This window comes from Diceros bicornis, chromosome 33 (assembly GCF_020826845.1).
Source record: "Diceros bicornis minor isolate mBicDic1 chromosome 33, mDicBic1.mat.cur, whole genome shotgun sequence".
Lineage (NCBI taxonomy): Eukaryota > Metazoa > Chordata > Mammalia > Perissodactyla > Rhinocerotidae > Diceros > Diceros bicornis.
Genome location: NC_080772.1, coordinates 21,829,152 through 21,857,137, shown reverse-complemented (window position 1 = coordinate 21,857,137; position 27,986 = coordinate 21,829,152). Strand labels below are relative to the sequence as shown.

At 39.4% G+C, this 27,986-nt stretch overlaps 1 protein-coding gene across 3 annotated transcripts in view; it reads left to right on the top strand.

Moving 5' to 3' along the window:
- Window positions 1-27,986, top strand: part of SLCO5A1 (solute carrier organic anion transporter family member 5A1) — a 137,919-nt gene that overhangs the window by 52,604 nt on the left and 57,329 nt on the right. Inside the window, exons 2-4 of one of the 3 annotated variants that reach the window (XM_058528842.1) lie at window positions 3,877-4,009; window positions 9,538-9,755; window positions 26,171-26,335. In XM_058528842.1, coding sequence (XP_058384825.1) covers window positions 3,877-4,009; window positions 9,538-9,755; window positions 26,171-26,335 — 516 coding nt within the window. The remainder of the gene's footprint in view (window positions 1-3,876; window positions 4,010-9,537; window positions 9,756-26,170; window positions 26,336-27,986) is intronic. The other 2 variants (XM_058528843.1, XM_058528844.1) reach the window with 2 other exon arrangements.

Sequence of the window (27,986 nt, the reverse complement as noted above, 5' to 3'; positions counted from 1 at the left end):
CTACATAATACTATATATGATATGGTTCCTGCTGTCAAGGATGAAGAGCTATTTCAAAAGATAAGATATAAATATTCGAAGAGATAAGTAGAAGTAAAGAATAGGGCATGTTTAATCTCAAATGAATGGAATGGTCCAGTGCTCTCTCAAAGGGGAGTCATGCACAACCCAGGGGAGTGTGAGACAATCCATGAGGGTGCGGGAAGAAAAGACTGGCACTTTTATTTATATCTATAGTACTAGTTCATTGAATAGTCTGTATTCCCAGTACCAGCGCCTCCTCACGAGAGAAAACCAATGATGGTCAGATCTGATGAGACACAGTGAAAAAACAAAATTATCAAGTCCACATATGCAATATGGATTGACATCTACTGTCATTGGCTAGTATCTCAAGAGATGATATATGCCAAGGAAGAATTTGTCGCTGACATTTACTGCTGTTAATGACAGTAGAACGTTCATTGACCCAGTGGGAAAGGTGAAGGCAATGAATAATGGGAGTAAATGTGGGTCGAGTGCCTCCCCCGCTCCTGGGTCCTGGGGGTACAGCAGTGAACACCACCGACAAGAACCTCCACTCTCTGGGGCTTACGTTCTAGTTGGAGAGGACAGGTGATAAAGAAGGTGACAAAAGAAATATATAGTGTGTTAGGTGGTGATATGTGCTAAGGAGAAAAACAAAGCAGAGAAGGGATGGGAAGAATCGGGGAAAGAGCTTTAAATTTTCAGATAGGATGGCTGAGTAAGGCCTCAGTGAGAAGGAACTGTTTGAACAACTACCTGAAGGAAGTAAGGGAATGAACCATGTGGCTATCTGGGGGAAGAGCCTTCAACACACACGCGCGCACTCACACACACACACACAGCAAGTGTGCACTCCCTAAGGTGGGAATGTGCCTGAAAGGGTGGAGGAGAGCGAGGAGGTCTGTGAGCTGGAGCTGAGTGAACAAGGAGATGGACAGGCGCTGAAGCAGAGAGATAGTAGCGGGTGGTGCAAGTGTGGAGACAGGTCCCTGTAGCCAAGTTTTTACTGTGAGTGAGATGGGAAGCCACTGGAGAGTGTGAGCAAAGAAGTGTGACGTGATCTGGCTCATGTTTCTAGTGCATCGTTAAGGCTGCCATGTTGAAAATACATTGCAGGGAAGTAAGGGCAGGAGCAGGGGTACCAGTTGGAAGGCCTAGAGCCATTTTCCAGGTGAGTGACAGTGGTGGCCTGGACCAGGGTAGAGGTACAGAGAAGGAGCTGCATACTGGATATGATCTGATGGTAGAACCAGCAGGATTTACTGATAGATTAGATGAGAGCTGTGAGAGAGAGACTAGTGGTCTATACACATTATTTACACAGAAAAGTACACGGTGGGTAAAGGTTTAAACCTTTTATTGATAGGGATGCTTGATAAAAAAGTGTGGAGGCCACCGGAATAGACAATATATAGTCTACAGGGATTCTGAGGAGAGAGACCACTCGGGGAGGGCAATCAGGGCTGGACCTGGTTGGGCCTTGAAGAATGAGTAGGATTCAGACAGATAGAAAGGCCCAGGGGGTCACCGTGGGATCACAAAGGAAGGGAGGGGGCTCTGCCCAGGGCTGTTCTGAGCGTCAGTCTGCATGGATCCCTGGGTACAGGCAGTGGGTTTTTAGACTGAAATGGCAGCAGAAGGCCAGCTTGTCCCATCCTTGAACTCCAAGTAGAAGAGTTTAGACTTTTTTCTTTAGGCAGTGGGAGGTGATTGGGGATTTTTGACTAGGGGAGTGGGTGGTATGAGTTTATTTCAACCGTTTATTCCTCTAATAAGCTCTGAATTAGTGCCACTGGTTAATTAATAAATGATAACTTAGTGGCCAGAATGATTTATTTACTAAATGGGATCATGTCAATGAGTTTTATATATATTAGTATAGTTATTGTACTATACTGTATAGTGTATAGTAAAGTTATATACATAGATATACATATACGTGTATATATTTTTCTGTTAATGAGAATGATTCCATTGGACTTAAAAGTGTTTGCTAGATAATAATAATTTTTCTGATTACATAGCTGAATCTTAAAAAGCTTTATCTATATTTCATAAAGTAGTTAGGGTTTCTTGTTGAATGTTATTTAATTGGTTTTCCATTTACTGGGTAATTGCATGGTCTTGCCAGTGCATATCCTGCACATTGCTTCTTGGCACTGCAAGACTCTGCACTTGAGTGCCCCAGGCATAAACAGTAGGGCGGAAATACCCTTTTCCCTGTCTGTGTTTGTAAGACAGTCTCTTTCATGCCAGAAGAACTATTTTGGGAAGATTATTCATGTCACATTTTGGCCTCATTACAGTTTTAAGTTGTAACTGGTGCTGGTTTGCCTGGAGGTGTCAACATAAATTTTATCTTCATATGCATAAGGGAATACCTGGAACGGAAGAAGGACCTTCTGTGTTTGAGTTCCGTTATAGGCTACAAACAGAGAGGTTAACAAGATATTTATCAAAATTCTAATTTTGTTTTATTAAAAGCATACTTCCAAAAGAATACCAGTTACTTGTGGCTGTGCCTCCATTCTCCTTTTCCAAACACAGATGGAGAAGTCGAAGGATTTCTTATAGAATATCTAACATCTTATTGTTATAAGCAGATGACTCGCTAAAATAAATAAACACTGTGCTTTTTCTTTTGAAATAGTGTGAAAAGTGAGAGCAGGTGTTAAATTACTGTCTGTAGTTATCAGTAACAGGAGGTACAAAATTATTCAAAGTTTATTTAATTGCAGATGAAAAAGTAAGGTAAAGCTATTCTGATTAGCCCAATTTACTTTCTGGTAAATATAGTACTGTTTAAAGGATATGACAAACCACTTATTTATTCAGTAGTTAAAATGCATGATGGCAGTAGAAATGAGAGACATGGACCACCTGAGTTTGTTATCATGCCTTGCACGCAGGAGTATTTTAAAAATTTTTATTGATTTGTACTCAAATAACTGAGTTTCAACAGGAAGAAAACTGGGTTTGGGGTGTGTCTAGATTTCTCTATGGCTTTCAAGGAATTTCACATCCTATCTCAAAGCTTAAAATTTAGCAAAATATTATTTATTTAAAAAATTTAAATCACAGCAATGGAAAAAATGTAAAGGAATGACAGTGAATTTGTTGTTATTTTTTACTATAAGTCCATTTTCATGGGCAAAATTTTTTGGATAGAATGACAACCTTTCTGATCTACTGACAGTAAGAACCACCGCCCCCCGCCCCCACTTTAGACGTGCTTTCAAAAATTTTGTAATTCAGCTGTGGGTTGGTGCTTTCCATTTGGACCTACTCACTCATGTCATTTAAGGAGATTTATTAATCTTTAAATAAGATTCCTTAATTAACAATAAACCAAATGCATTGTGAGGTCTTCTTTGATTCTAAAATGGTGATTTGAAAAATATTAGTGATTTGAGAGTGCCTAAGCTGCTTTGCCAATTCAACCGAATCCAGCTTCATGGCAAAACTAGCCTTGAGTTCCCTCAACCTGTTAGAATCTTCCAGCTGTCACAAGTGACATCTACTTTTTTTTTCTTATCTTGAGACTACCTTTTATCTTCTCTTGGTGATCCAGTGACTACCTCATTAACCGGCCCGAGTCTGGACTTTCAGAAGCAGCCAAAAAGTTCTCCAGATGATTCTGATGTTCTAGGAGGACAACAGGCAACAGTTAAATAAAAGACATGGTTTGAAACCCAGATGTCAACCTAGACACAATCTCTAAAGTTCTCTGTTTTTGGAAGTTGTTAACTGGATTTAACTGTGACCTATGCACGGTATGACTGAAATTAGACAACTACTGACACAAAGAACACGTTGCTGTATTTCACATTTTCCCTTCTGTCTTCCCAGCCATCATGTATGTCATGGGAGCACTTGGTCCTGCGGTGGGATATTTATTAGGTGGACTCCTTATTGGTTTTTATGTTGATCCCAGAAATCCTGTTCACCTTGACCAGAATGACCCTCGTTTCATTGGAAACTGGTAAGAATTGTTTATTAAATCTTTCATTTCACTTGTTATTAACGATAATTAGAGTCATAGTATTCTCGTAGGTACAATAAAAATTTCCCCAACGGGAAGATGAAAAATAGTTAAATGTCACACAGGAGGGGCTAGTAGGCAGAATAATAATCCTCCAACAATATCCATGTCCTAATCCCCAGAACCTATGGATGTGTTACCTTCACATGACAAAAGGGACTTTGCAGATGTGATTAAATTAAGGATCTTGTGATGGGGAGATTATCCTGGATGACCTGGATGGGCCCAATATAATCACGAGGGTCCTTATAAGGGAAAGAGGGAGGCAGGAGGGTCAAAGAGAAGGAGATATGATGATTGAAGTGGAGGAAGGAACCACGACCCAGGGAACGCAGGTGAACTCCAGAGGCTAGGAAAAGCAGGGAAATGGCTCTTCCCTAGAGCCTCCAGAAGGAACGCAGCCCTGCCGACCTGTTTCTTGACTCCTGACCTCCAGAACTATCTGATAATACATTTGTATTGTTTCAAGCCACAAAGTGCGTGGTAATTTGTTATAGCAGCAATGGGAAACTAATACAGAAGGCTTGGGAACATCAGCTTAATCCACATTCCTTAGGATGGAGGCATTTGTTTCCTGTACAGCAGAACGGGGAAGGGCAAACGTGGGTGTGTCGGGACTTTCCTGTGTACTTGAATCATAGCTTGCTTTATCTTTTCTGTGCCTTTTAGAAATATTTTTTTTCCACTTCCTTATATGTCTGTTTCTGCTTTGTCAGCCCTCCCCCACTGCCCATTGTCAGAGTCTTAGCAAATTTTCACTCCGTAATAGTTTGTTTCCTCAAGGGTGCTGGAGAGTTAGCTGCTCTCTGTCTTGGTGGCCCTTAATTGTCTTGCTCAATAGGTCATGTTCAGGACTTGGGTTGAGAACTCCAACTTTGGATGTTAGGTTATTTATCCAAATAGCCAGGGCCGTGTTTGAATTGTTCACGGTCCTCAACTTGAACATAAGTTCTTTCTTCATGACTGCAAGCACTAATGGAAAGTACTGGCATCATGAATTCATTTAACATGGATTAATAATAGGTATACATTGATGAGAAATTTTCACTTTGTAACAAAGAGAATATTAGTATTAGACATTAGTATCAAGTAATTACTTTCTAAAGAGTTTCTTAGAGAACGTGTGTTCTCTCCGTGTTTCATTGTAAGATAACAACCTCATAACTCTGAGGTATGTGTGAATAATGTTTAATGCTACTTTCAAAGCAGTTAACCAATATTGATTAAGTTATATAACACTTCTTATTTTCATAAGTAATGCTCTTTGGAGACGGAATTGCTGAGACCTGGATGAGCCTGGCCTGGTAGAATTTTCAAATCATGCAAAAGGAAGTTCCCTGGTCAGCAGTAGGGGAATAACACAGGAGTTTTAAGTTCTTCACCAGTAGTGAAATTTTTGGTCTCAACTACTGTTTTCTTTGCAGTTCTGAAATAAATCAGAGTAAGGATTTTTTTTTTTTAATTCTCAGAAAACTAGATTATTAAGATATATCTACGAACATCCAATATATATTCTGTGTCCTATATAGATGTCCATGAGAAGAGCATGGCAAGAGGGAACCTCTGGAGGGAGAGAGAAAGGTGAGGAGGACCAACTCAGGGGCAGGGAGAAGGAAGGAGGCAGGGGCTTTAGGCTTACAAGTGCCTTATGCTGGCCTTTAAAAGTTTTCTAGAAGACATCAATGCAATTGGTAGCAAAGTGGAGTGCTTAAGAGTGCAGACCCTGAAGCCGTACTCCCCTGGGTTTAAATCCCAGTCTGCCACCTAATAGCTGTGTGACCTTGGGGAAATTACTTAACTTCTCTGTGCCTCATTTGTTGTTTTTTAAATCTATAAAATGGAAGTAGTTACAGTACCTACTTCATAGGGTTGTTGTCTGGAATAAATGAGTTTATATATGTGGAGCTCTAAATAGTTCTTGCTACGTAGTATGTGTTAGCTATTAGTCATCCTTTGAATTTAATCAATGTTCAAGTAGTTTTGTTCATTTTAATGGCCCAATATTAGTTCTACAAATGATCAAAGTTGTCAATATAGCAATATAAAATACGAATCTCTTTAAAAATGAATTTATTGAAAAATGAAGTTTGTAACAGACTTCTATGTGGAACAAAGACAGTTATTTGATACAATGTTATTTTTTAGGATGCCTACCAGTAATGATAGGTTTTTCAATAAATCTATGCTGGAAGAGTGAAGGAAGGAAGGAATGAATGATGCTAATGTTTATTGGTGCTTACTATGTGTCAAGCATTATACTAAGAGCTTTGCAAACATTTTCATTTAAGCCTTATAACAACCATATGTCGTCACTAATATTATGTCCATTTTGCAGATGAGGAAATTGATGCTCAGTGGTTTGAATAACTTGCCCAAAGCCTCAGAGTCAGAGAGCTGGGATAAGAAACTGAGTGCCGGGCAGAGGTCTTAGTCAATATATTTAACTGGCTCCCTCTTAGTGAATAGTCTCTGAGTAATGGGTCATGGAAGGACGTTAGGGACGCTGGCTTTTCAATTTTAACTCTCACTGATGTATATTTTTCCAGCATATAATGCACACTTTCTTGTCTTACTCAGCTTTTCTCAGGGTCCTCTTTAGCACCATCATTATATCATCTGTTAACATCCGTGTTACTGGAGACCGTTGAAGAATGTGGGCTGGTTTGCTCTGCTTAGACATGTTCCCAAACTTTTATATTATTTTCGTTTATTCACTATAATTCTTCCCCTTTTTCTGTTATTTACTCTTACTTTGGGCTACTATGAGTGTATTTTTAATGTTTGCATATAATTTTTAGTCAGTGGCTTTGGGTCGGGGTGGGGGACTTGAGTGCAGATCCACATAAAAACAAACAAAATTAGCTACTATGAATTGATTACTTATTTGGGGCAGGCATTTTATTAGGTCCATTATATACATTGCCAGCACTGGTGATCTAGTGATTAAGATTTGGTGCTCTCATCACCATGGCCAAGGGTCTGTTTCCTGGTCAGGGAACCACACCACCTGCATGTCCTTGTCACACTGTGGAGGCTGCATGTTGCTGTGATGCTGAAAGCTATGCCACCGGTATTTCAAATACCAGCGGGGTCGCCCATGATGGACAGGTTTTAGCAGAGTTTCCAGACTAGACAGACTAGGAAGAAGGACCTGGCCACCCACTTCTGAAAAAATTGGCCATGAAAACTCTATGACTAGCAGCAGAGCATTGTCTGATACAGCGCCGGAAGGTGAGAGGATGGCGCAAAAGACAGGGCAGGGTTCCGCTCTGCTGTACACAGGGGCGCTAGGAGTCAGAAACAGCTTGACGTCACTAACAACAAATTATATACATTGTCTTATTAATTTTGATGACCCCCGAAAACAATTATTACCACCCTTTCAGATGAGAAAATTGGTTCAGAAAAGCAAAAATAGTTTCCCCAGGATCTTAGAGCTAGTAGGTGGTAAAGACAGGATAAAAACCCAGGGCTGCCCGAAGCCACAGCTCAAGAACTGCCCCTTACACTATGCTGTCTGCCGTCTTCTGGAGAGAGCATGAGGGGTCTAGGGAACTGAATGGGTTCAGGGGACTCGAATGTAGAGTCTGCAGAAAGAGATTCTAGAGAGGTAGAGGAGCAGGACTGGGTTAGTAAAGGCCTCATAAGCAGACAAACACTAAAGGGGCCAGATATTATCATAGCTATGTTCCCTGCGGATAGATGACTTTATTTTTTTAAACCTATCTCATTCAATTTCTTTATTCAGGAAATTTTTTGAGTACCTAATCTGTGTCAGGCCCTGGGTTTATGATTCTATACTGAATAATCGAGATTGCTAGAAGTCTGCTCTGAGCAATCTTCTCAAAATAAAACCTTTTCCTGATTATTTTAAAATCTTTATTTGGTATAACTTTTATCTTTGAAAATAGCACACTGGATTATTAACGACTGGTTCTAGGAATCATATTCTCGCCAAACTGTAACCTTTAGCAGCTGATAACAGCATTTTAATGGAAACATTATTTTTTAAAAATGAATTTTCACTTTGCAATTGATCTGTGTTCTTACTGGGTTGAATTCAGCATCGGTGCTTAGAGTGCCACTTGCATTCTGGTTACAACTGTTGCGGACTTGTTGGCCCAGAGGTCGGAATCTGAGCAGTTACGAACTTGGAAGCTTTGAGGACAGAGTTTGGAGTTGAGGAATCCTAGATGGAAAGTGGTGACCCTGTTAGGCAGGACCAGGGACCTCTATTTGCTAAGAAAGGGTTGAAAGTGGATTAAAAAATTGCCCCTGGGGAGTTATGCAGGCAAGAAGCCCAAGGCCTTAACACCGGGCTGTAATACAGGACTAGAACTTGAGCTCCACTCTCTGAGTTTGCCTCCTCGTCTCTGCAGCGTGGCTACCTCAGATGAGTTTAAAGACAGGATCTCGATTCTGCATAGCTCAAGGTCTAGTTCTCCTAGGGGGCTTTCTGACACACGATTTTTTTCGAACTTTTACAGCATTCATAGTCTATGCCACATGGTCTAATGCTTAATTGTATACATTCTTGCGTTTCTTGGAACTGTTTCTTCAAATTGTTTGGAATTGCTTCTTATATTTTTAGCTTGCTTACAACTAGGTTTTAAGTTCTTGAAGGCAAAGATCAAATGTAAATGTCTTTGGTAGCCCTCACACTTGGTTAAGTATTGTGAAGGCCAGCTAAGAGGGGTCAATACCTTCTGAAGTGCTTGCAGAAAAATATTTGAATGCCACTAGCAATTTTAAATACATTTCACCCCAGATATTAATGGTTTTCTCCTAAGAAAAAAGTGTCCATATTGGTCCACAAAGCATGCTATAGTCTATATTATTTTTCTATAAAATTTGTGAGCTATTGATTTATTATAAAAGGCACATTGTAGTAGGACTAACAGTATTCATTTTTTTTTTTTGTGAGGAAGATCAGCCCTGAGCTAACATCTGATGCTAATCTTCCTCTTTTTTTGCCAAGGAAGATTGGCCCTGGGCTAACATCTGTGCCCATCTTCCTCTACTTTATATGTGACGCCACCAAAGCATGGCTTGACAAGCGGTGTGTCGGTGCACGCCTGGGATCCAAACCTGTGAACCCTGGGCCTCAGAAGCGGAGTGCATGCAATTAACCACTGCACCACCCAGCCAGCCCTGACTAACAGTATTAATTAGCAGAACCAACACATATGTGCTCAAAAATACTTGAACTGAATGAAATTCTAGTCAAGCTGCTGATTTTAATATTCATTATAATACTGGTATAATTATTGGGTAGATTTCTCATTTACACCACAGAAAGGGAGGATCCCTCTATTTTCTTAGTTTATTCAACTTCTGCTGCTTTACAACTGATGAAAGTAACAAGTTTTCTGTGGAGAAATTTATCACCATGAACTTCTACTTTGCTAATTTGTTCTCACTCATAATGCAAAAGCTGTCAATGCTGTTCACATTTCCCAATTTTTTAGGTGGAGTGGATTCCTCCTTTGTGCCATTGCAATGTTTCTTGTGATATTCCCAATGTTTACTTTTCCAAAAAAGCTTCCACCTCGACACAAGAAAAGGAAAAAGAAAAAATTTTCTGGTGATGTTGTTAGTGATGACGCCGTTATGAAGGAGAAACCAAACAATAGTGAACACGTGGACAAAAAAGTTTCTTCTATGGGATTTGGCAAGAATGTCAGAGGTAAAGTATATCTTTTGAATAAATACGTGAGTGGTACTTGAGATGAGGGCTACTCAAAGCGTGGGCCCAGGCCAGTGCTGCCCACTGGCTGTTACTGGTCTGTGACAAGATAAGCACTGAAAGTCAGAGTAAGTGTTGAGCAGGTTTTTTTTTTTTAGTATTATTATTTCTTTAATTTAATTTTTTTTTTGGTGAGGAAGGTCGGCCCTGAGCTAACATCCATGCCAATCCTCCTCTTTTTGCTGAGGAAGACTGGCCCTGAGCTAACATCTGTGCCCATCTTCCTCCACTTTATGTGGGACGCTGCCACAGCATGGCCTGACAAGCGGTGCGTTGGTGCGCGCCCGGGATCCGAACCCAGGCCACCAGCAGCGGAGCACGCGCACTTAACCGCTCTGCCACGGGGCTGGACCCTGAGCAGCTTTTAAAAATAAATTTGAGAGTAATTTTATGTCTGTTGAATCTAATAACAATAAATAATGATAATAAATTGGGCTTTTTTGTATGTTTTAAAAAAATTCTTTTTCGAATAATGCATCTTTAATGTTTTTGCAAAAGTATCAGTACATGATGGGCTGATAATAATAATAAAAAAATAGTCTTTCCTTATAAATGGTTTGCGAGGCACTGATGTATTTTCTAAAGATAAAGACATTTATATATATATATATATATATCATTTACTATAATTAGAGATGTCTGGTTTTTAAAACACATCTTGCATTGTATAATGGATAGTTAGTTTCAGGGAAACAGTGGGTCTGGTACTGTGCCCTATCCTTACATAAATATAAACCTACACCAGAAAGGACACTCATTCAACAGTGGCTCTGTCAAATGCTTGTAAGTGGCCAGAGAGAAGGGCAGCCAGGGGATGGGCCTCCAAAACAGTGTAAAAATATCTGGAAAGTTCCAGTGATGTGTACGGGTAATTTTTGCATTTTTATTTCTCTTCAAAATAATGACTTTATTACAGCTAGATTAGGCAATCTCAAACATAACCCATTTAAATTAATCTTCACCGGGCGATCTTTGTTCTGTATTTGATATATCTGTTGAGTGGCAATAAATCCCTTTAACCCACGAAACGTATAATGTTACACTCCCACTAGTTTCTGCCTATTTCCTGAATTCCTTGAATTGACTTTTTTTTTGAAATTATGAAGTATAGTAGTTATCAAGTGCCTACATCAGTCAAGCTTGTTTTAGGAAAAATTCACCTTGGTCCATTATCATGGCTATATACACAGTAAAGCCAAAGAGGAAACTTCAGTCCCAGAAGGACGTTGCTAATATATTAGAGAACTGTCTTTGAGGCCTAAGAACAACAGTGGTTAGATTGGACTGTTGGTAAAGACTATGTTTATGCAAGGTAAATGAAGTGACGTTTCATTGGAAATGCTTCTTCTCAGTTAAGTTTTAGATTAGCCCGCCCCCCCATTATTTTTTGACAATGTGTACTTTTGGAACTGCCAAAACTACTTCTTCTGCTCTAAGAACATAAAGGATTCTCTAGATTCTCTAGCATGGCCTGAGCTCTTACTACGTGGACCAGCCCAGCATTTTTCATGGATGTATTGTGGACCTTTACGGCTGCTACCAAAGGGGTGATTTTTTTTTTTTACAACTCAATTGAGAGCAAGGTTGATGTTAAAAAATTTACAACACAGGAATAGACTTGGAGTCTTAATTTATAGAGAGTATAAAGTAGACTCAAGGGGAGAAATAAAGGCATAGGTAAGCTAAAATTGTGTATTTTTTAGCTTAGGGGTAGAGGGCTTGAATGTGAAATATATGCTCTGTTGGATAGTAGAGAAAAGAGAGAGAGAAGATTTGATATCAAATACCAAAAGTGGATACCACTGTTGATGGGAACGCAGTTCTTTTGGAGGATGCAGGGAAGACAATGCTGTCACTGCCCCATCCATACTCTGGGACCTTACCGTCTTCATGGTGGAGGCCTGCCAACTGCCAGTACCTGCATCATTTGCCTGAAGATTTTCTTTGTAGAGTGGGAAACTGCTTGGCTTCTGCTTGAGGCAGGCTTCAGGCGCCAAGGAATTAACACCCTGGCCTCCAGCCCCCACAAAGCGGTCTTAACCAATGACTGATAAACACTCCAGCCCCCTCACCTCATGGGGGAGACAAACCTGAGGCTGTCCTCTCCTCTCTCGCATGGTGTCCACATTCCCTATCCAGCATTTCCTGAACCTCCCAATAAACTACTTGGACTTGAGTCCTTGTCTCAGGACCTGCTTCTGAGGGGATGTGCACTTAAGCATGCAGGGTCAGAAGTGATAAAAGCTGTCACTGAATTTTAAAATTATTTTTCCAAATTGAATCTATACACTATTTTATTGGATATCTTCTTGTACTGATAGCAATTCATCTTCTCTATGTTTTCTATGCTCAATTTGATGGTTTAGGATATTTTCTTTTAAAGGAAAGAATAAAAGAAGTCTTTTAACAGTGATGGGTAGTTGGTTTATAAAATCTGTTTTCCTTCTGATTTTCTTGCAATATTTCTGATAAATTCTCAACTTTTTCACCCTATGCCTTGATTGCGACTACTAACCTCACTTTTGTGGCTAAACCTCCTGATTAAGACACAGAACTGGTTCATCTTATTACTTCTACTTGTTCTGGTTTCTCTGTATCTAGACTGGAAGTTCAAAAGACACTTTCTCCTGTTAGAAAGGAATCCTGTTTTAATGGGATTATAAAGTGAAAATATTTTGCTAAAAAATGATTCAAATGATGTTGATGATGTTAGAATAATGTTCAACTAGAATATTTAAAATTAATTCATATTTATCTTGCCCATGTTGATTTCCTTTGGAGTATGGAATACCTATCACTTATAGGAAATGGTAGTCTAATATTGAATCTGATTTTCAGAAGGACAAATTACATCCCTAGGAATCATTCCACTGTTGATGTAATTTGCATTCCAAAGCTGAGATTCATTATTAAGGTCTTGAATTAAAGAATGGTTGCTAAGATTTCATTTTGAGTTAAATCTGCGTTTGATTCCCAGATCCTTTTTTCCCTTGCCTTGTTTCTAGGGCTCCTTTTAGTGTTTTTTTTTTGAAATTTGGGTACCAATATCAGCTTCTTCAGAGAGGAGGTGGAAAGATAGCTAAGTTAGTAACTTATACTTCCTTAAAAAGAAAATGATTTGGGCCACACAGGATGGTGCCCTTTGGGAAATTCTATTGCAGAGAAGACTAGAAGAAAATGTACTATACTTTCTACTCTCTGCCTCAACATTTCAATGACAGACATTGCGGAAATCTGACTCAGTGTTTCTAGATTCTTATTATAAATTATGCAGGAATAAGACTGTTTTAAAATGCCACAAAGGAGAAAGTAAAATTTTTAGTGTGTCTGCATCACCTTTCCACAAAGAGCATTGATTGCATCAAAATCTTACCAATAAAAATAAAGACTTAAAATATTTAAGCAGATCAATTTTCCTGAGGTTTGAGGTCCAGCATTTTTAAGTCTTCCAAATTTAACTGGGTATCTTCCTGAGTAGAAAACGTTTAGTGGCAGTTAATCATAAGAAAAATTTTATTTTTGTGTCCATTTTTAATCTTTTAAGCTTAATTAATTATCATGAATTAGTGTAAAATATAGCAGATTTTTTTCTGCTAGACTTTTATCTGTGTTAGAATGAAATATGTTTATAATCCTAACTAAATAAAATAGTTACTCCGAGGGGATGAACTGATTTGAAGAGGTCATTGAAAGTTACAGAATTTTGATCACTAAAAGATTATGTTATCATCATTTCATTCAATGACCTCCCTGTATAGAAGCTGCTGTGCTCCGTGATGCAGCAGACATGAAGACAAGTGAGCCATGGTTTGCTCTCAAAGAGCGTATAGTCCACTGAGGGAGACCGGACAAGTACAAATGGAACTATAATAAAGACCATAAAGAAGGATAGAGACAATGGTGTGAGGTTCAAAGGTAGGTGAGGAAACATCTAGTTGAGGGATCAGGGAGGGTTTCCTGGAGGAGGTGGGACTGAGATGAACCTTGGAAGACTGGGAGAATTTCCATAGGTAGAGCTGGGGTGGCAGGAGTATTCTAATCAGAGAGGGCAAAGACGAGAAGATCAGACTGTGTAGATGTATTTGAAAATGTTGAACAAGTGTGTCATGGTTGTGTGTTGGAGATGTGTGGCAGTGGGAGATAAGGTTGGGACGGCAAGGTGGGGCCATAGTGTGCATGGAGAGCTTGAGTTCTGGTTTTCACTGAATTCGTTCCTCATGGGCGGTGGGGAGGTTTGAGCAGACATTTGGCAGCGCTCCATTGGGTAGATTTGGAAGGGAAAGGAGTAGATTGGAAGGAGGGGCCCCAGGTGGAAAGCTATGGACAGAACCCAAGTGTGGGGTGATGATGGTTTTGACTAGCAGAGAAGGGAAGAACAGTAGCCTGCTAAACTGCTTCCTGCTTCTTTCCTTGCCCCCTTTCAGCTCCTTTCAACTCAGCAGCCAGAAGGAGCCTGTTAAAATTCCACTCTTCTGCTCAAAGCTTCTATGGTCTGCCATCTCACTCACAGAAAATCCCCTCCCTTTACGACCTACTAGGGCTACGATCTAACCCGTGGTTACCTCTTTGAGGCCGTCTCCTTCTTGCATTCCCATTTGTTTACTCTGCCTCCACCACACTGGTCTCTTCGCTGGTCCTCAAATGTGCCAGGCGTAGTCTCACTTCAGGACCTTTGCACTTGCCATCCCTGTGCTAGGAATGCTCTCCCTCAGATCCCCTCACTTCCTTCAGGATGTCCCTCAAATGGTCCCTTTTCGGTGAGGCCTTTCTTGGCCATCCTATTCAAAAGTCTCCACCCTTCTCTCCGAAGCTTCTTCTCTCCTTCCCTCCTTCATCTTCCTCCTTAGCACTCATCCCTATCGAACATGCTATGTATTTTACTTATTTATCTTATTTATTTTCTCCCCGATGAGAAAGTAAGCTCCACGAGGGTAAGGATTTTTTTGTCCATCACATTCCCTGCTGCGTTTACACCACCTAGTAGATACTTGGTAAATATTTGATGAATGAATTATTGTATAATGAGGAGGGAAGGAAGAGGCTGTGTCTATAGGATGTTGCAACTGATATGGGAAGGAGGAGGAAGAAGGTACCAAAGATGGATGCAGGATTTCAACCTCAGATAATGGGGAGAGAAACTAGTTGAGCAGGACAGAAGGAATCAATTCTGAATTTGAGCTGCTCAAGACATCTAGAACCGTTGCATGTGGCCCTTTGCTAGGTGTTTTAAAATGAGTATAGTGTGGATCTGTTAGGGTCAGTCCTTGATTCAGCAAAGAGGGATCAGCAGAAGCCACACGCCTGGGCCGTGCTGTCTTAGCCCCCATGCTTGCCGCCTTTGCTGAATTGGACTTTAGTTTATCTTTGCAGATTTTATTGAAAGCTGTTGCTTGAATTCCCCACATTTGCCATAGGAGCATTGCTCGGTGTCCTTTATATAAACCCCATTTCTTGAGAATGGCAGTTCTCAAACTTAGTCTATATTAGAAACACCATGAGGGCTTCTTAAAACCCAGATGGCTGGGCCCCAGCCCAGAGCGTCTGATTCGGGGGGTCTGGGATGTGGCTTGAGAACCTAGATTTTTGATTTCTCCTTTAATTTCATCAGTGATCCATTGATTGTTCAGTAGCATGTTGTTTAATCTCCACATCTTTGTAACTTTCCTAGTTTTTTTCTTGTAGTTGATTTCCAGTTTCATAGCATTATGGTCTGAAAAGATGCTTGTTATGATTGCAATCTTCTTAAATTTATTGAGGCTTGCCTTGTTTCCCAACATATGGTCTATCCTTGAGAATGTCCCATGCGCACTTGAGCAGAATGTGTAGTCAGCTGTTTTTGGATGGAGTGCTCTGTGTATGTCTACTAGGTCCATCTTGTCCAGTTTTTTATTTAAGTCCACTGTTTCTTTATTGACTTTTTGTCTGGATGATTTATCCATTGATATAAGTGGGATATTGAGATCCCCTACTATCATCGTGTTGTTGTTAACGTCTCCTTTTAGGTTTGTTAACAGTTGCTTTATGTACTTTGGTGCTCCTATGTTGGGTGCATATATATTTATAATTGATATGTCTTCTTGGTGGAGTCTCCCTTTTAACATTATGTATTGCCCTTCTTTGTCTCTCCTAACCTGTTTTATCTCGAAGTCTACTTTGTCTGATATGAGTATGGCAACACCTGCTTTCTTTTGTTTGCCATTAGCTTGGAGTATTGTCTTCCATCCTTTCACTCTGAGCCTGTGCTTGCCTTTAGAGCTGAGATGTGTTTCCTGGAGGCAGCATATTGTTGGGTCTTGCTTTTTAATCCATCCCGGCACTCTGTGTCTTTTGATTGGAGAGTTCAATCCATTTACATTTAGAGTAATTATTGATATATGAGGGCTTAATGTTGCTGTTTTATCGCTTATTTTCTGAGAGAACCTGCATTTTTAACAAGTTCCTGAGTGATACTGATGCCAATGGGTCCACACCGTGAGAACCACTGCTCTAGAACATAGTTAGGAAAAGCTTTATTTTCCTTTAAGAAATTAGAATGTTTCTGCATTTCTGCTAATGATGATTATACAACTTTTTGCTTTGGTGCCCAGGAGACTTCGAAACAAATATGAAGTCCAAGAAGGATCTTAGAGACATATTTAATTCTTTTCTCTGATTTTGATGTTCTGCCCTGTTTACATCTTCTCTATTTCTAATTCTTTGTTACATTTCTCTTTTACCTTTATTCTGCTGTGTGTATGTTTTCTTGTGGTGAGCCAAACCTTTAGATTTGTACCTACAGCTAATGAGATAAAAGGTGAACGGTAACGGGCCTGGCAAAGAATTCCTAAAAAAGAAAGCACTTTCTTTATAATCAGTGCAAATTAACTGTGGGGCTACTCATCAGAGTAGTATCTACCTAGAATGATACATAAAAATGCTCTTTAGTGCCAGATTGAAACAATCAAGTGGCCAGTAACCACTAATGATGTATTTTGGGCCCCAATGGCTGCCATTTCTGTCTGCAGGTAAGTGGCTCGGGAGCTCCGTGTGCTAGCCCAGAGGTGACTGTGGTGTGCCAGGGTCATCCAGTTCCTTCTACTCTTTTATTGGCAAACAGGGAATGCTGTTTGCCAGAGTGTTATGGAGGGGAAGGAGAAACTGGAATACTTTAATGGGGACTTGGGATTGGGGAACCCAGGAGATCATTAGTTTCAAAGAAAATGAACAGGAAATGGAGCACTTAGGCCCTGTGTTGGCCATATTACATATGAAGAGCAACTTTGGTTTTGCTTTTATAGAAAGACGTGACTAAAACTTGTTTGATGCTCGTGGGTAATAGGCATGGAATAGTGGTCTCTGCGATATGCCCTGAAACACACAGGATGATGTAAGACTCACAGGCCAGAGAGGAAGTTATTGAGCTTTTCACTGCATGATGATGATACGTTTCCACCAGGTTTTTGATGCACCAGAAGGCTTAAAAGTATACAAATTATAAGAACTAAAAGGTTAGCAGTAAAGAAAAAATTAAATACTTACTCTAAGTACTTATAAAAGAAGGAAATCAAGGAATTTTATGGAGAGGTATTAAAGGAAGCTGTTACGTAATTTGTTTTGTAATTGTAATTTATGGAGGTGACTGAGTGATGACATGGAGAGGCCAATGCCATTGAAAGAAGAATTTATTGCTTATATTTCCCAAGAGTAGGGGGCACGCCATGCCATGCAGGGCCACAGGGGAAGCACCAGGTCTTGGTCAGGGAACCAAAGACAGGAGCAAGGGGAAAGCCAAGGCCAGAGCCTCTGTTGGGGTTTCCACGGGGAAGACAAGACAGGGTAGAGAATATGCATATGACTGGCTAGTTTGAATAATTCCAGCAGGCTCTGGGCTGTAGGGGTGGTCTCTAGTTGTCTGGTACCTGGCCCTGGGTGATTTAGGGCAGGGGAAATACTGGCTTGGTGTGTGAGAATTGGATAAGGAGATGGTTGGGGCTACAGTCTCAGAATAGGTTGGTTTGCATATAAAAGATGTGCTCCCAGCTGAGCCTTTGCTGTCTTTAAGAATTGGTAGTCCAGTCTCTCCCCAGCCAGCCAGCTTTTTCAGATGTCAAACCATTATGAAATACAGAAAATTAAAAAACGTGATTACTATAAAAGTGTATGTGTTACAGCCAGAACATACTCTCCCCTGGCCTGATTGAACTATAATGATTATACGGTGTTCCTGCCACCTTTCTTTCCACCAGCTTCCCTCTCCCTGCCCTCCAGAGGCCTTTCCCAAGCCCTCTATGTCGAGGCCTTGGGTCCTGCCCATGTGCTTTGAAAAACACCCTGTATTTAGGCATGTATCATGTTATTTTATAACTTACCAATGAAAATCCCAACCTTTTATATAACTATCCCTCTGCCCCCCCAGTTGTTTCCATTTTTACTCTTGGTCTCTTTGTCTTTGCCCAGTGTGAATTCTATGCCTTGTTTGATTTTAGTCCACTTAAGACACCTTTATCTGCTCATTCAATCGACAGTTCCCTCAAATTTTACTTTTTTCTAAGAAATTGGCATCATCTAAGACTTTCAGGAAAGGATTAGACTGCTTCCCAAATATCACTCCAATTATGAAAACAGGTGGCTGGCAATATCTACCTTAAGAAAATTTCTCTCTTTCTTTCTTTGTTTCTTTTCCTCTTTCACAAATATCTTTATTGAGCAACTACTACAGGACCAAGAACTGAGGATATGTATATAAAAAGTTGCAGTCCTTGCCCTCAAAGGGAAGCAGAAAGGAAAATAGACCTAATAAAATATGTTAAGTCTTAAAATGGAGGTATGTACATTCTAAAGAAAGTTGAAGGAAGAGAAAGAAGGAATTCCTAAGTTAGCTGCCCGAGGCAGGGAAGACACCTCTTGGACGCTGACGCATTGCTGCGTCCTGTCAAAATTGCAGGGCTTTTTTTTAGATTTTAAAAGTAATACATGTTCATGGTAGAAAATTTAGAAATTATGTAAAAATATAAAAAATAAAATAAAAGTGAATTCCAACCTCATTCCTGAAAATAAATGCTTACTTTTTTTTATAACAAAAATGTATCTTTTGAAACTAGATAGAGGTGGTTGTTGCACAACATTGTGAATGTACTAAATGCCACTGAGGTGTTCACTTGAAAACAGTTAATTTTATGTTGTGTGAATTTCACTGCAATAAGCTATTTTTAAAAAGGTATTTATTTTACTTGAATTTAAACATAAGGAAAATAAACTGAATGGGCTGCTGAACTTCAGATAAATCTTTTTCTTATCCACTAGAAGAGATATTATGTCCAGAAATATCTATGTCAGGAAAATTATGAAAAGTATTAACAGGGGTCAATGTGTTTGGTTGGTATTTAATGTTTATAGTTTATACCTGGGTACAAATGTAAGTTTCCATGCAATAAACTTTAGTCAACAGCCTCATTTACTAATAATTCACCTATTTTGTATAATAATAGAACAAACACCACTCTTCATCCCACTCCCAGTTTAAATTAAAAAAGAATAGACGTCAAAAGAACGAAATCGAAAGCTTAAGTCTCTTTTTAGAAGGGCTCTTCAGAAGAACTTAACAGGGCTGGCCCCGTGGCTTAGCGGTTAAGTGCACGCGCTCTGCTGCTGGCGGCCCGGGTTCGGATCCGGGTGCGCACTGACACACCGCTTCTCCGGCCATGCTGAGGCCCCGTCCCACATTACAGCAGCTGGAGGGATGTGCAGCTATGACATCCGACTATCTACTGGGGCTTTGGGGGGAAAATAAATGAATAAAATTATAAAAAAAAAAAATTCAAGCGTACAAAATACCTCTTTCTCAGATATGCTGGCTAAATGAAATATTGTATATTTCTTCCTTCTTCTCTTATAATCATTTTAATTTTCTTTCATGGAATTTTTAGTTTATAATTTTATCTAAATCCCTTAAGGATTCTTTAGCTTTCAAGAGCCATACTTTAAAAAGGATCGTCTATTTGGTCCTTCACATTTTTCTGTGTTTTTAGTAAGTCCACTACGACATGGACCACCCTTTATCTTATGACTTGTGCTTTTTGTTTTTTTTTTTCCTGAGGAAGATTTGCCCTCCGCTAACATCTGTGCCCATCTTCCTCTACTTTATATGTGGGTCACCGCCACAGTGTGGCTGACGAGTGGTGTAGGACTGTGCCTGGGATCCGAACCCATGAACCCGGGCTGCCACAGCGGAAGGTGCTGAACTTAACCACTGCACCTCGGGGCTGGCCCCGACTTGTGCTGTCTTAATATCTAACTGCCCAGGAGGAAATTAGGCATCTTTGGAAGGGACTGCATTTTCTCACACGTATATGGGTATTGTTTTAGTACAAACCACTGCTGTGATGTAATAAAGAATGTTAATAAATAAATACCTTCTAAGTATATTTTTTGAGTGCCTACTAAATGCCAGATGCATGCTAGGAGCTAGAGATACACAGATATACCAAAGTCCTGCCTTCGTAGGTGTTTATACTCTTTTGAAAGAAACAGAGAGGTAAACACACACAGCTACAGAAGAATTGAGGAGCAGCCATAGGAACAAGGTGCTGTGGGAGCACGGAGGAGGGGCCCCTGAGTCCGTCTGGAGGGGCTGTGCCAGCTCCCTACAGGACAGGCGTAGTCCTGAGACTCTCGGCTGAATTTGACATTTACCAAGTGGACTCGTGCGGAACACTGTAAACAGTAGAGACGAGAAAGACCTTGTAGGGAGCGTGTGGTGGGCAGTCACAGGACTTCAGACTGGAAGGGTGGACAGCAGCCAAGTTCATGGTAGCTGGGCCTTCTTCCCTTTTGCTTGGTCAGTCCCACTGTTGGCATATCTTTTCCAAATATACCATTTTGTAAAAAAGTCTGTTTTGGTAGTCCAAGATGACAACAAAAAGGCATGATATAGGCGCTTTCAAGTAAAGGACAGAAGCAAGTTCAAGCCGTCTGAGACATGGGGTTCTTGTGTCAGGCTCCAGGGGAGAGCAGAAGCCCTGACCGCGGGGCCCCTGGCAGCGCTGGGAACGTGTTCATTGTGTGGAGAGCCACAGCCACTCTGCATACTCAGCTACAGCTTGAAGCTGAGTTCCTTTTCCTTCCTTTGGTTCTCACTCAGATCTTCTTCATACTCCCCGCCTAATTCGCCCTCCATGTCTCAGGTGCAAACACTAGGGGAAACGGAGTGAAGGGGTTGGCCGGTCTGTGTTCACACAGGGCGCCCGGGGCCTCCATGACTGCTGGGCTGCCTTCTGGTGGCACCTTTGAGTCCAGCCTCCTTGCCTGGCCCAATCAGCTCATTTTGTGATGTCAGGTCATGTGGTACAAACCCTGCAGCTTCGGCATTAGGAGCCACTGAAGAGGAGTCTTTCCGCGTGGCAGACCCTAGTAGACCCATCTCCAGAATGGGATACGTTTCTCTCCAAACTAAGTGTATCCCCAGGGAGTTCCTCCCTCTGCCCACTTGAAAAGACAACTGCACCTTTCAGGTTCTATGAAACCCAGGCTCATTTATAGCTCTACTCCTCCAGACAAAGACCTGACTCGAAATAGATACTTCGAGTTGTAGACTTATTTTATGCATGAGCATAATGCATTCACACATGTCGGAGCACGTCTGCCTGATGGTCAAAAAATTACAAACATAGCAATACCTGCCGCCTCATGTTATGCTGTGAGCTATGAGGCTTTGGAGAACGCCGAGTTACGGTCTCTGCCCTCGCTGAGACTGATTCAGTCTCTTATAAACACCCTCCCTTATCACCTTCCACAAAATCCGGTCAAGTCACGCATCTCAGATTTTCTGAAACTTTGATTGACAGTTTGCGAGGTCATGGGGAGTGAGCACATCAGATGTATCGCAGCATAGCCTTGTGACTGGAGTGCAATTGAACACCTGGTCCAGGTGCACATGGTGGCTGGGTGGGGTCCCTTGCGCTGCCATTGATCTGCATGTGGGAAGAGCAGGGGATCTGTCAATGATAGTAACACTTTTTAAAAAAGTTATTTCTAAGTATAATCCGACTTATATTGCATTCTCTTGAATTTTGGTACTTTGTATTGAATTTTATTCCTACTTTACTACTGTTTAAGGCATTTCTGGTCTTAATGTCAGCCTGCCCTTATTATTGAATTTGTAAGATTTCTTAGCATTAAATGATCAAAATATGTGAATCACCATCATTATTTCATCATCTACCCTTCACCATGCTTTCTACTGCATCTCTGATTTTATGACAGTTATAAATGACACCAAGAAACTTATCTAAAATATATTCTGCAGCATAAAAATTAGGTATTTGGCTGCAAATTTATGGATTTAGCAACTTCTTTGCTAACTTAAGTTTTAAACTTTGTGTTTTTGAAATAATTTTGAATTTACATAAATGCCACAGAAATATTACACAGAGCTCCTGTGTACCCTGCACCGAGATTCTCCCATGTCAGCATTTCTGACCATCTGAGAGTCGCAGACATGATGTCCTAGTGCCCCCTAATACTTCTGTGTGTGTTTCCTGAGTACAAGGACACTTTCTTACCTGACCAGAGGGCAACCATCAAAATCAGAAAGTTAGCATTAATCCAGGGCTACTATCTAGATCACAGGCCCCATTCAAGTTTTGCCAGTTATCCCAACAGTGCCCCTGATGTCCAAGATCCAATCCAGGATCACATATTGTATTTAGTGGTCATGTCTTTTAGTCTCCTTCAGTCTGGATCGGTTCCTCATTTTCGCTTGTCTATTGTGAACTTGATCTTTTAAAAAAGCACAAGCGAGAACTTTACAGAATGTCTCTCAATTTGGGTTTGATGATGTCGCTCCTGATTTTGCACTTTCTTAGACAGACCGCTGAAATGATACTCAGTGTCTGCTCAGTGCCTCGTAGCAGAAGCCACATAGTGTTCATTTGCCCTGTTCCCAGTTAGGTGAACTTTTATCACTTGGATAAGATTGGATCTGCCAGGTTTCTCCACTCTGATGTTAATAAGTATATTGCAATTATAAATCAATAAATAATTTATAAGTACTTTGTGGGGAAATACTTTGAGACTAGGTAAATACAGTTGATTCTGGTTATTTGCGGTAATTGTGTTCTGTAACATCACCATGAACACTGAGTTAGCGAATACGGAGGCATTGCTCTAGGGGAAGTACCAGGTTGGATTCCTGTCACAACGTAATGGTCAACCCATCAATAATAACCTTGTTTTATCTGTGTTTCTGTTCAAAGACACCTTATTTAGTAGATAGTGTTGATTCATTAATATTGAACCCATGGCCAGTAGCACTATAACTCCTCTAACACACGTATTTTCTCCCTAAGGCACATCACAGCCTCTTGCACTTAGGAACACTAAACAACACTTTGGCACTATGCTTTGGAGGAGGAGTATTTTAAACAATGAAATCATCAAAAGCACAAAAATGTGAAAAATGTGGCAATATATTGTGAAAAGGATGCTTGTTTACAGTATGAAAGCTGAAACGGAAGGCAGAGTGTTGCCTTGTGCAACCTCAGCCAAGAATGTGTGAGTCTAGCAACTCACATTTTTTGCCACTCTGCGCATGTCCTCAAATGACCACTCATGGCTAGTATTGATTTTAAGCTTACAAATAAATTTTAGCGAGTAAGTGAATTTGCGAGTACTGAATCTGTGAATAATGAGGATTGACCATATCTTGTTTCTAGTACACTTTCACTTACCACTTCTAGCATCCATTGTGCTCAAATTGTTCCAGATTTGGCCACTGGGAATCCTTCAAGCTGTCTTGCGTGTCCTGACATGTTCTCATCATTCTCTGAGCACTTCTTTACTTTCTTGTTCGACAAGATTTTTCAGGCTCATCCTCTATTTTCTCTGCCCCAGCTCTGAAGTTAGACATTTCTTCAAGGGGCTCTGGCTCCATTTGGTGGAAAATAGCACTTAGAAACTAAGAACTGGATGCTAGGTGGGCTCATTGCTACCAGGTGGTCATTACTTCTCAGCCCTGTTAGTAGACAGAGTTAGAAAACATGCGTATGTATACACACACACACACACTATCATCTGTCATCTTACCTATCTGTATCTATCTGTCTGTCTGTCTATCTATCTATCCATCCATCCATCCATCCATCTATTATCTCTCCTTCTCTCTCATGAATTCATACCAATACCTCTAGTTCCAATCTTATATCTAACTGTCCCTTCTCCATGTTTATAACTCTCTTCTCTGATAGTTAGAAACTGACTCCCATTATTCTCAATGTATTGACTTACTGCTCACTCCCCCTGTATGTAAACAGACTCCCAGCCCAACCAGCCAAAGACACAGCCCTGGGTACCTGGCCCCTACTCTTGCAGGGCATGTAGGCTGAAAATTTAGTCCCAACAAAGGGGGAGGAGGAAGGAAGAAGAAAGAAGGAAGCTATCTTAAAGTTGTTGAAAGTCTGAACTTTTGCTAAATACTTAAATAAAAGCAGTTTTTTTTTTTTTTTAAATGAAAGAGAAGAGGGAAACGTCACATATATTTTTAGTTACCTTTGAAATTAGAAGGCTATTTTACCATTTCAAATGGGTATAAAAGAAAAACCAATTTTATATAACTAGTATCTTTTAAAATGTTCATGTGATATGTGTGTTATCTTCTTGGATAAAAACATCTTATTTTATATTTTTCCCAGATGTTTTAGATTCAACACATTGGCTTTTAATATACCAGCTAAACTTAATTTGAATCTTTAAATGTTGGTAGGAAATCTTAACCTTCTAATTTTTAAATTTTGGATATAACATTTTGATTTGCAGTGTTTACAAGAGAATATTGGGTAATTTTATGAAGTACATTGATTAAATTTTTTCTGGTGTGTTTATCCATGTTAAAAAAAAGTATGCGTCTTAATGTTCTTTTAAAATGTTCATTTAAACTTTAAACAATTAAATTAAGATATAGAACATTAAAATTAATTTACATTTAAAAATGATAATAGCAAATAGTCTTGACTTCCTAAGTTTTAAAATCCTGTGAAAAGGCTATGAATTATAGCTTTAATTACAGTAGCTGCTTAAGTTTTATGAAACGATTTTATTATGTTGTATAATAAGGAGATAACTGTTCTGATAACTGAGATGACCATACATGTCAAAAATAATGCAGCTTACCTTTTCCATGAAGATATGTAAAGATTACATGAATGTAAATTAATTCACATTATAGACATGCAAAAAATACAAAACTATATACACAAGAATCTCCTTTTATTCTTCTCTTTACCAATCTTACTCCCATTCACAGAATTTCTTGGTGTGATATATATTAAGTATAAATTTGACTGCATATAAATACAATTTTTGGTTTGTTTGATTTTTACTTAAATATTATACATAAATATATGACATATATTTACACACATGTATATGTATGCATATATATATTTCTGCAGAGGCTTGCTTTATTCATTAATAAAAGTATTTTTTGGAGTTCCTTTTATGCTAGTACATATAGCTCCACATCTGTTTTAACTACTGCATAGTATTTCATTATATGGCTGTGTCATAATTTAAACTTCTCCCTTTGATGGACATTTAGGTTTTTTCCTCCAAATTTTGCTATTATAAACAATGCTGCAATGAAAATGCTTGCACACACCTGGCGAGTTCTGTGAAATAAATACCTAGACTCAAGGATGAGACTTTTCCCTCTTCCTGGAGAGGCCAAGGGTAGGTGCTGAACCCCCTTCTCTGGGCTCTCCTCCAGAGTACCTGGGAGAGTCTGACCAGGTGGCCTCGTCCCTTATGCCCTTTTAGCTGTGATTATTTCCTGTTTCATAGCGAGGCTGGAAGATGAGATTCCAACATCATGTACCAGTTCCTCTGCTGTGGGTGTCTGCAATGCGGGCCAGGGAGAGGGCAACTCAGAAGTTCATTTTCTCGAGGAAGTGCTAGTTGGGTGAAGTGGAAACTGTAATTTAGGACTGTATTGCACGTATTTAGACATTTAGCAGACTTTGGGGTCTTAACAAATAATAACATTGTTTTAATCAATAAAAATGCAAATAATTTATTTTAAGCAGTTTTTAAAACAAGAGTCATAGGTTGGGTATTTCTTGTAAGGATATTTGTATATGGGTATGTTTTAGATATTTTATTAAATTTCCTTATCCTAGTTGAAAATTTTAAAAAAAGACACAAAATCTATTTAATAAGGAGGATGGTGTCTAATCAGTCATCAGATTTTTCTATTTTTATTCTTTATTCAATATTCTCAAATATTGCTGAATGGCTATTTCCAGTTCATTTCAAAAACAATTCAATTTTATTTATTTTCCATCCCTTGTTTTTAACATTCATTTGTCATTTTTGTCATTTTGTAGACCTACCAAGAGCAGCTGTCAGAATCTTAAGCAACATGACATTCCTTTTTGTGAGTTTGTCATACACAGCTGAGAGTGCCATTGTAACTGCTTTCATTACCTTCATTCCCAAGTTCATCGAGTCACAGTTTGGTATTCCAGCTTCCAATGCCAGCATCTACACTGGTAAGGCACTGCCCTTAGAGCTCCTTGAAAACCTGATCATTTGTGACCACTAAACTAAAATGCAATGAGTGAAGAGAAAGTTCAATCTAACATCCAAGTGTGAAGTTCATTAACAGCTACCTTTCACCCCCAGATTTTAGGAGGAGGAAGTCCATGAATGTTTTCTCTTTGATTCAGATTGTATTACTGTGTGACATTTTTACCAACTGGGTTTTGGAAAGGGAGAACTTTGCGTAGTTATGTTTTTATGGTTTTCAGTTAAAAGAATGAAATAGTCAATGGTGTTCAAATGTAAATCTGAATAAATCCGTTTATGGATCGGCATGAATCATAAAGTGGTAAATTTAAAAAAATGAGAATCTGAAATATTGATCAGTTCCATGGTATCAGGATTTCCCCTTCATAAATCTGAATAGATTTTAATGGAATTACTGGAGATGCTTGAGGTTAGAAAGGAAATCTATGAATTTTGTTTTAGAAGATGTTTTATGTCTGGGCAAACTGATTTTTAAGATACTTTGATACATGTACACATGATACTTAGTGCTCAAATCTTTTTTCTTAGTAAATTGAATGCCTAGAAATGTGGGAACATTAGTTATCAGATATTGGGAGAATTTTTAGTGTATTATGTAATATTCTGGGTATTTCCTTAATGGTTTCAAAGATGGTCAAATGACGGTAGCTACCTAAGGCCAGATTTATTAATAAAATATATTTAAACAGTTAAGGGGAGAATTATGATAACTTTCCCCATGACTTTGACTCCTACTTTCTCTTCCAAGTCTACATTCAAACTCAGCAAGCTTGAATTATCTGAAAATTAACAGGCAAAGTTATATTATTGCAGAAAGAAAAGTTGACTTGAAATATTTGGGCCGTCACATTTGTCTATTTTATTTTACACATAAAAGAACACACATAATTGGGTTGTGGGTCCATGATAGCAAATATTTTTATAAAGAGTATACTGTTGTGGATCATTGTAATTGTGACCTAAAAATATGTTTTTCTTTCTCTTGGTTTTCAAAAATATATGTTTTCCTTATATTAAGACAAAATTTACAGATTACAGTTTGGTTGTCAGAAATCTGAACATTCCATTTCTAGTTTAATTCTTACACTAATCTTTTGTTGAGCAGTAATTCTTGAACAGGGAAGCCAAGAGTTGTCTTGTAGCTAGATTTGAAGCCTCATAGCTGTTATATTGTAGAGTAGTCTCAAGCATTTCCCAAACTAAGTTTCAATATTAAATGGTGTTACCAGAAAGAAGATTTATAGTCAAATAAATTTGGGACTTGCTGAGTTAAAGCATATAGAGTTCTTTGCTGTGAGACTTTTCATAACCCTTAATGTGCCAATGTGCGTTGTGAAACTCCCAAAGGAAGATTCAGACTACAGTCTTGCCCAAATTTATTTGACCATGAAATCTGACTTTTTTAAGGCATCTTTATCATAAAAAGTGTTCCTCAGGACACACATCAGGAAACACTGCTAGTCCATCCTGTGTGTCCCTGTTCCAGCCAGACAAAGGGAGCAGAGCTGTCTGGATCAACCCATTCCCCTCCAGATGCACCATTTTGACCCCTAGGGTTACTGGGGCAGAAGTACAGTGCTGAGCGAGGTAGGAATTTGCATAGTGAATGCATTT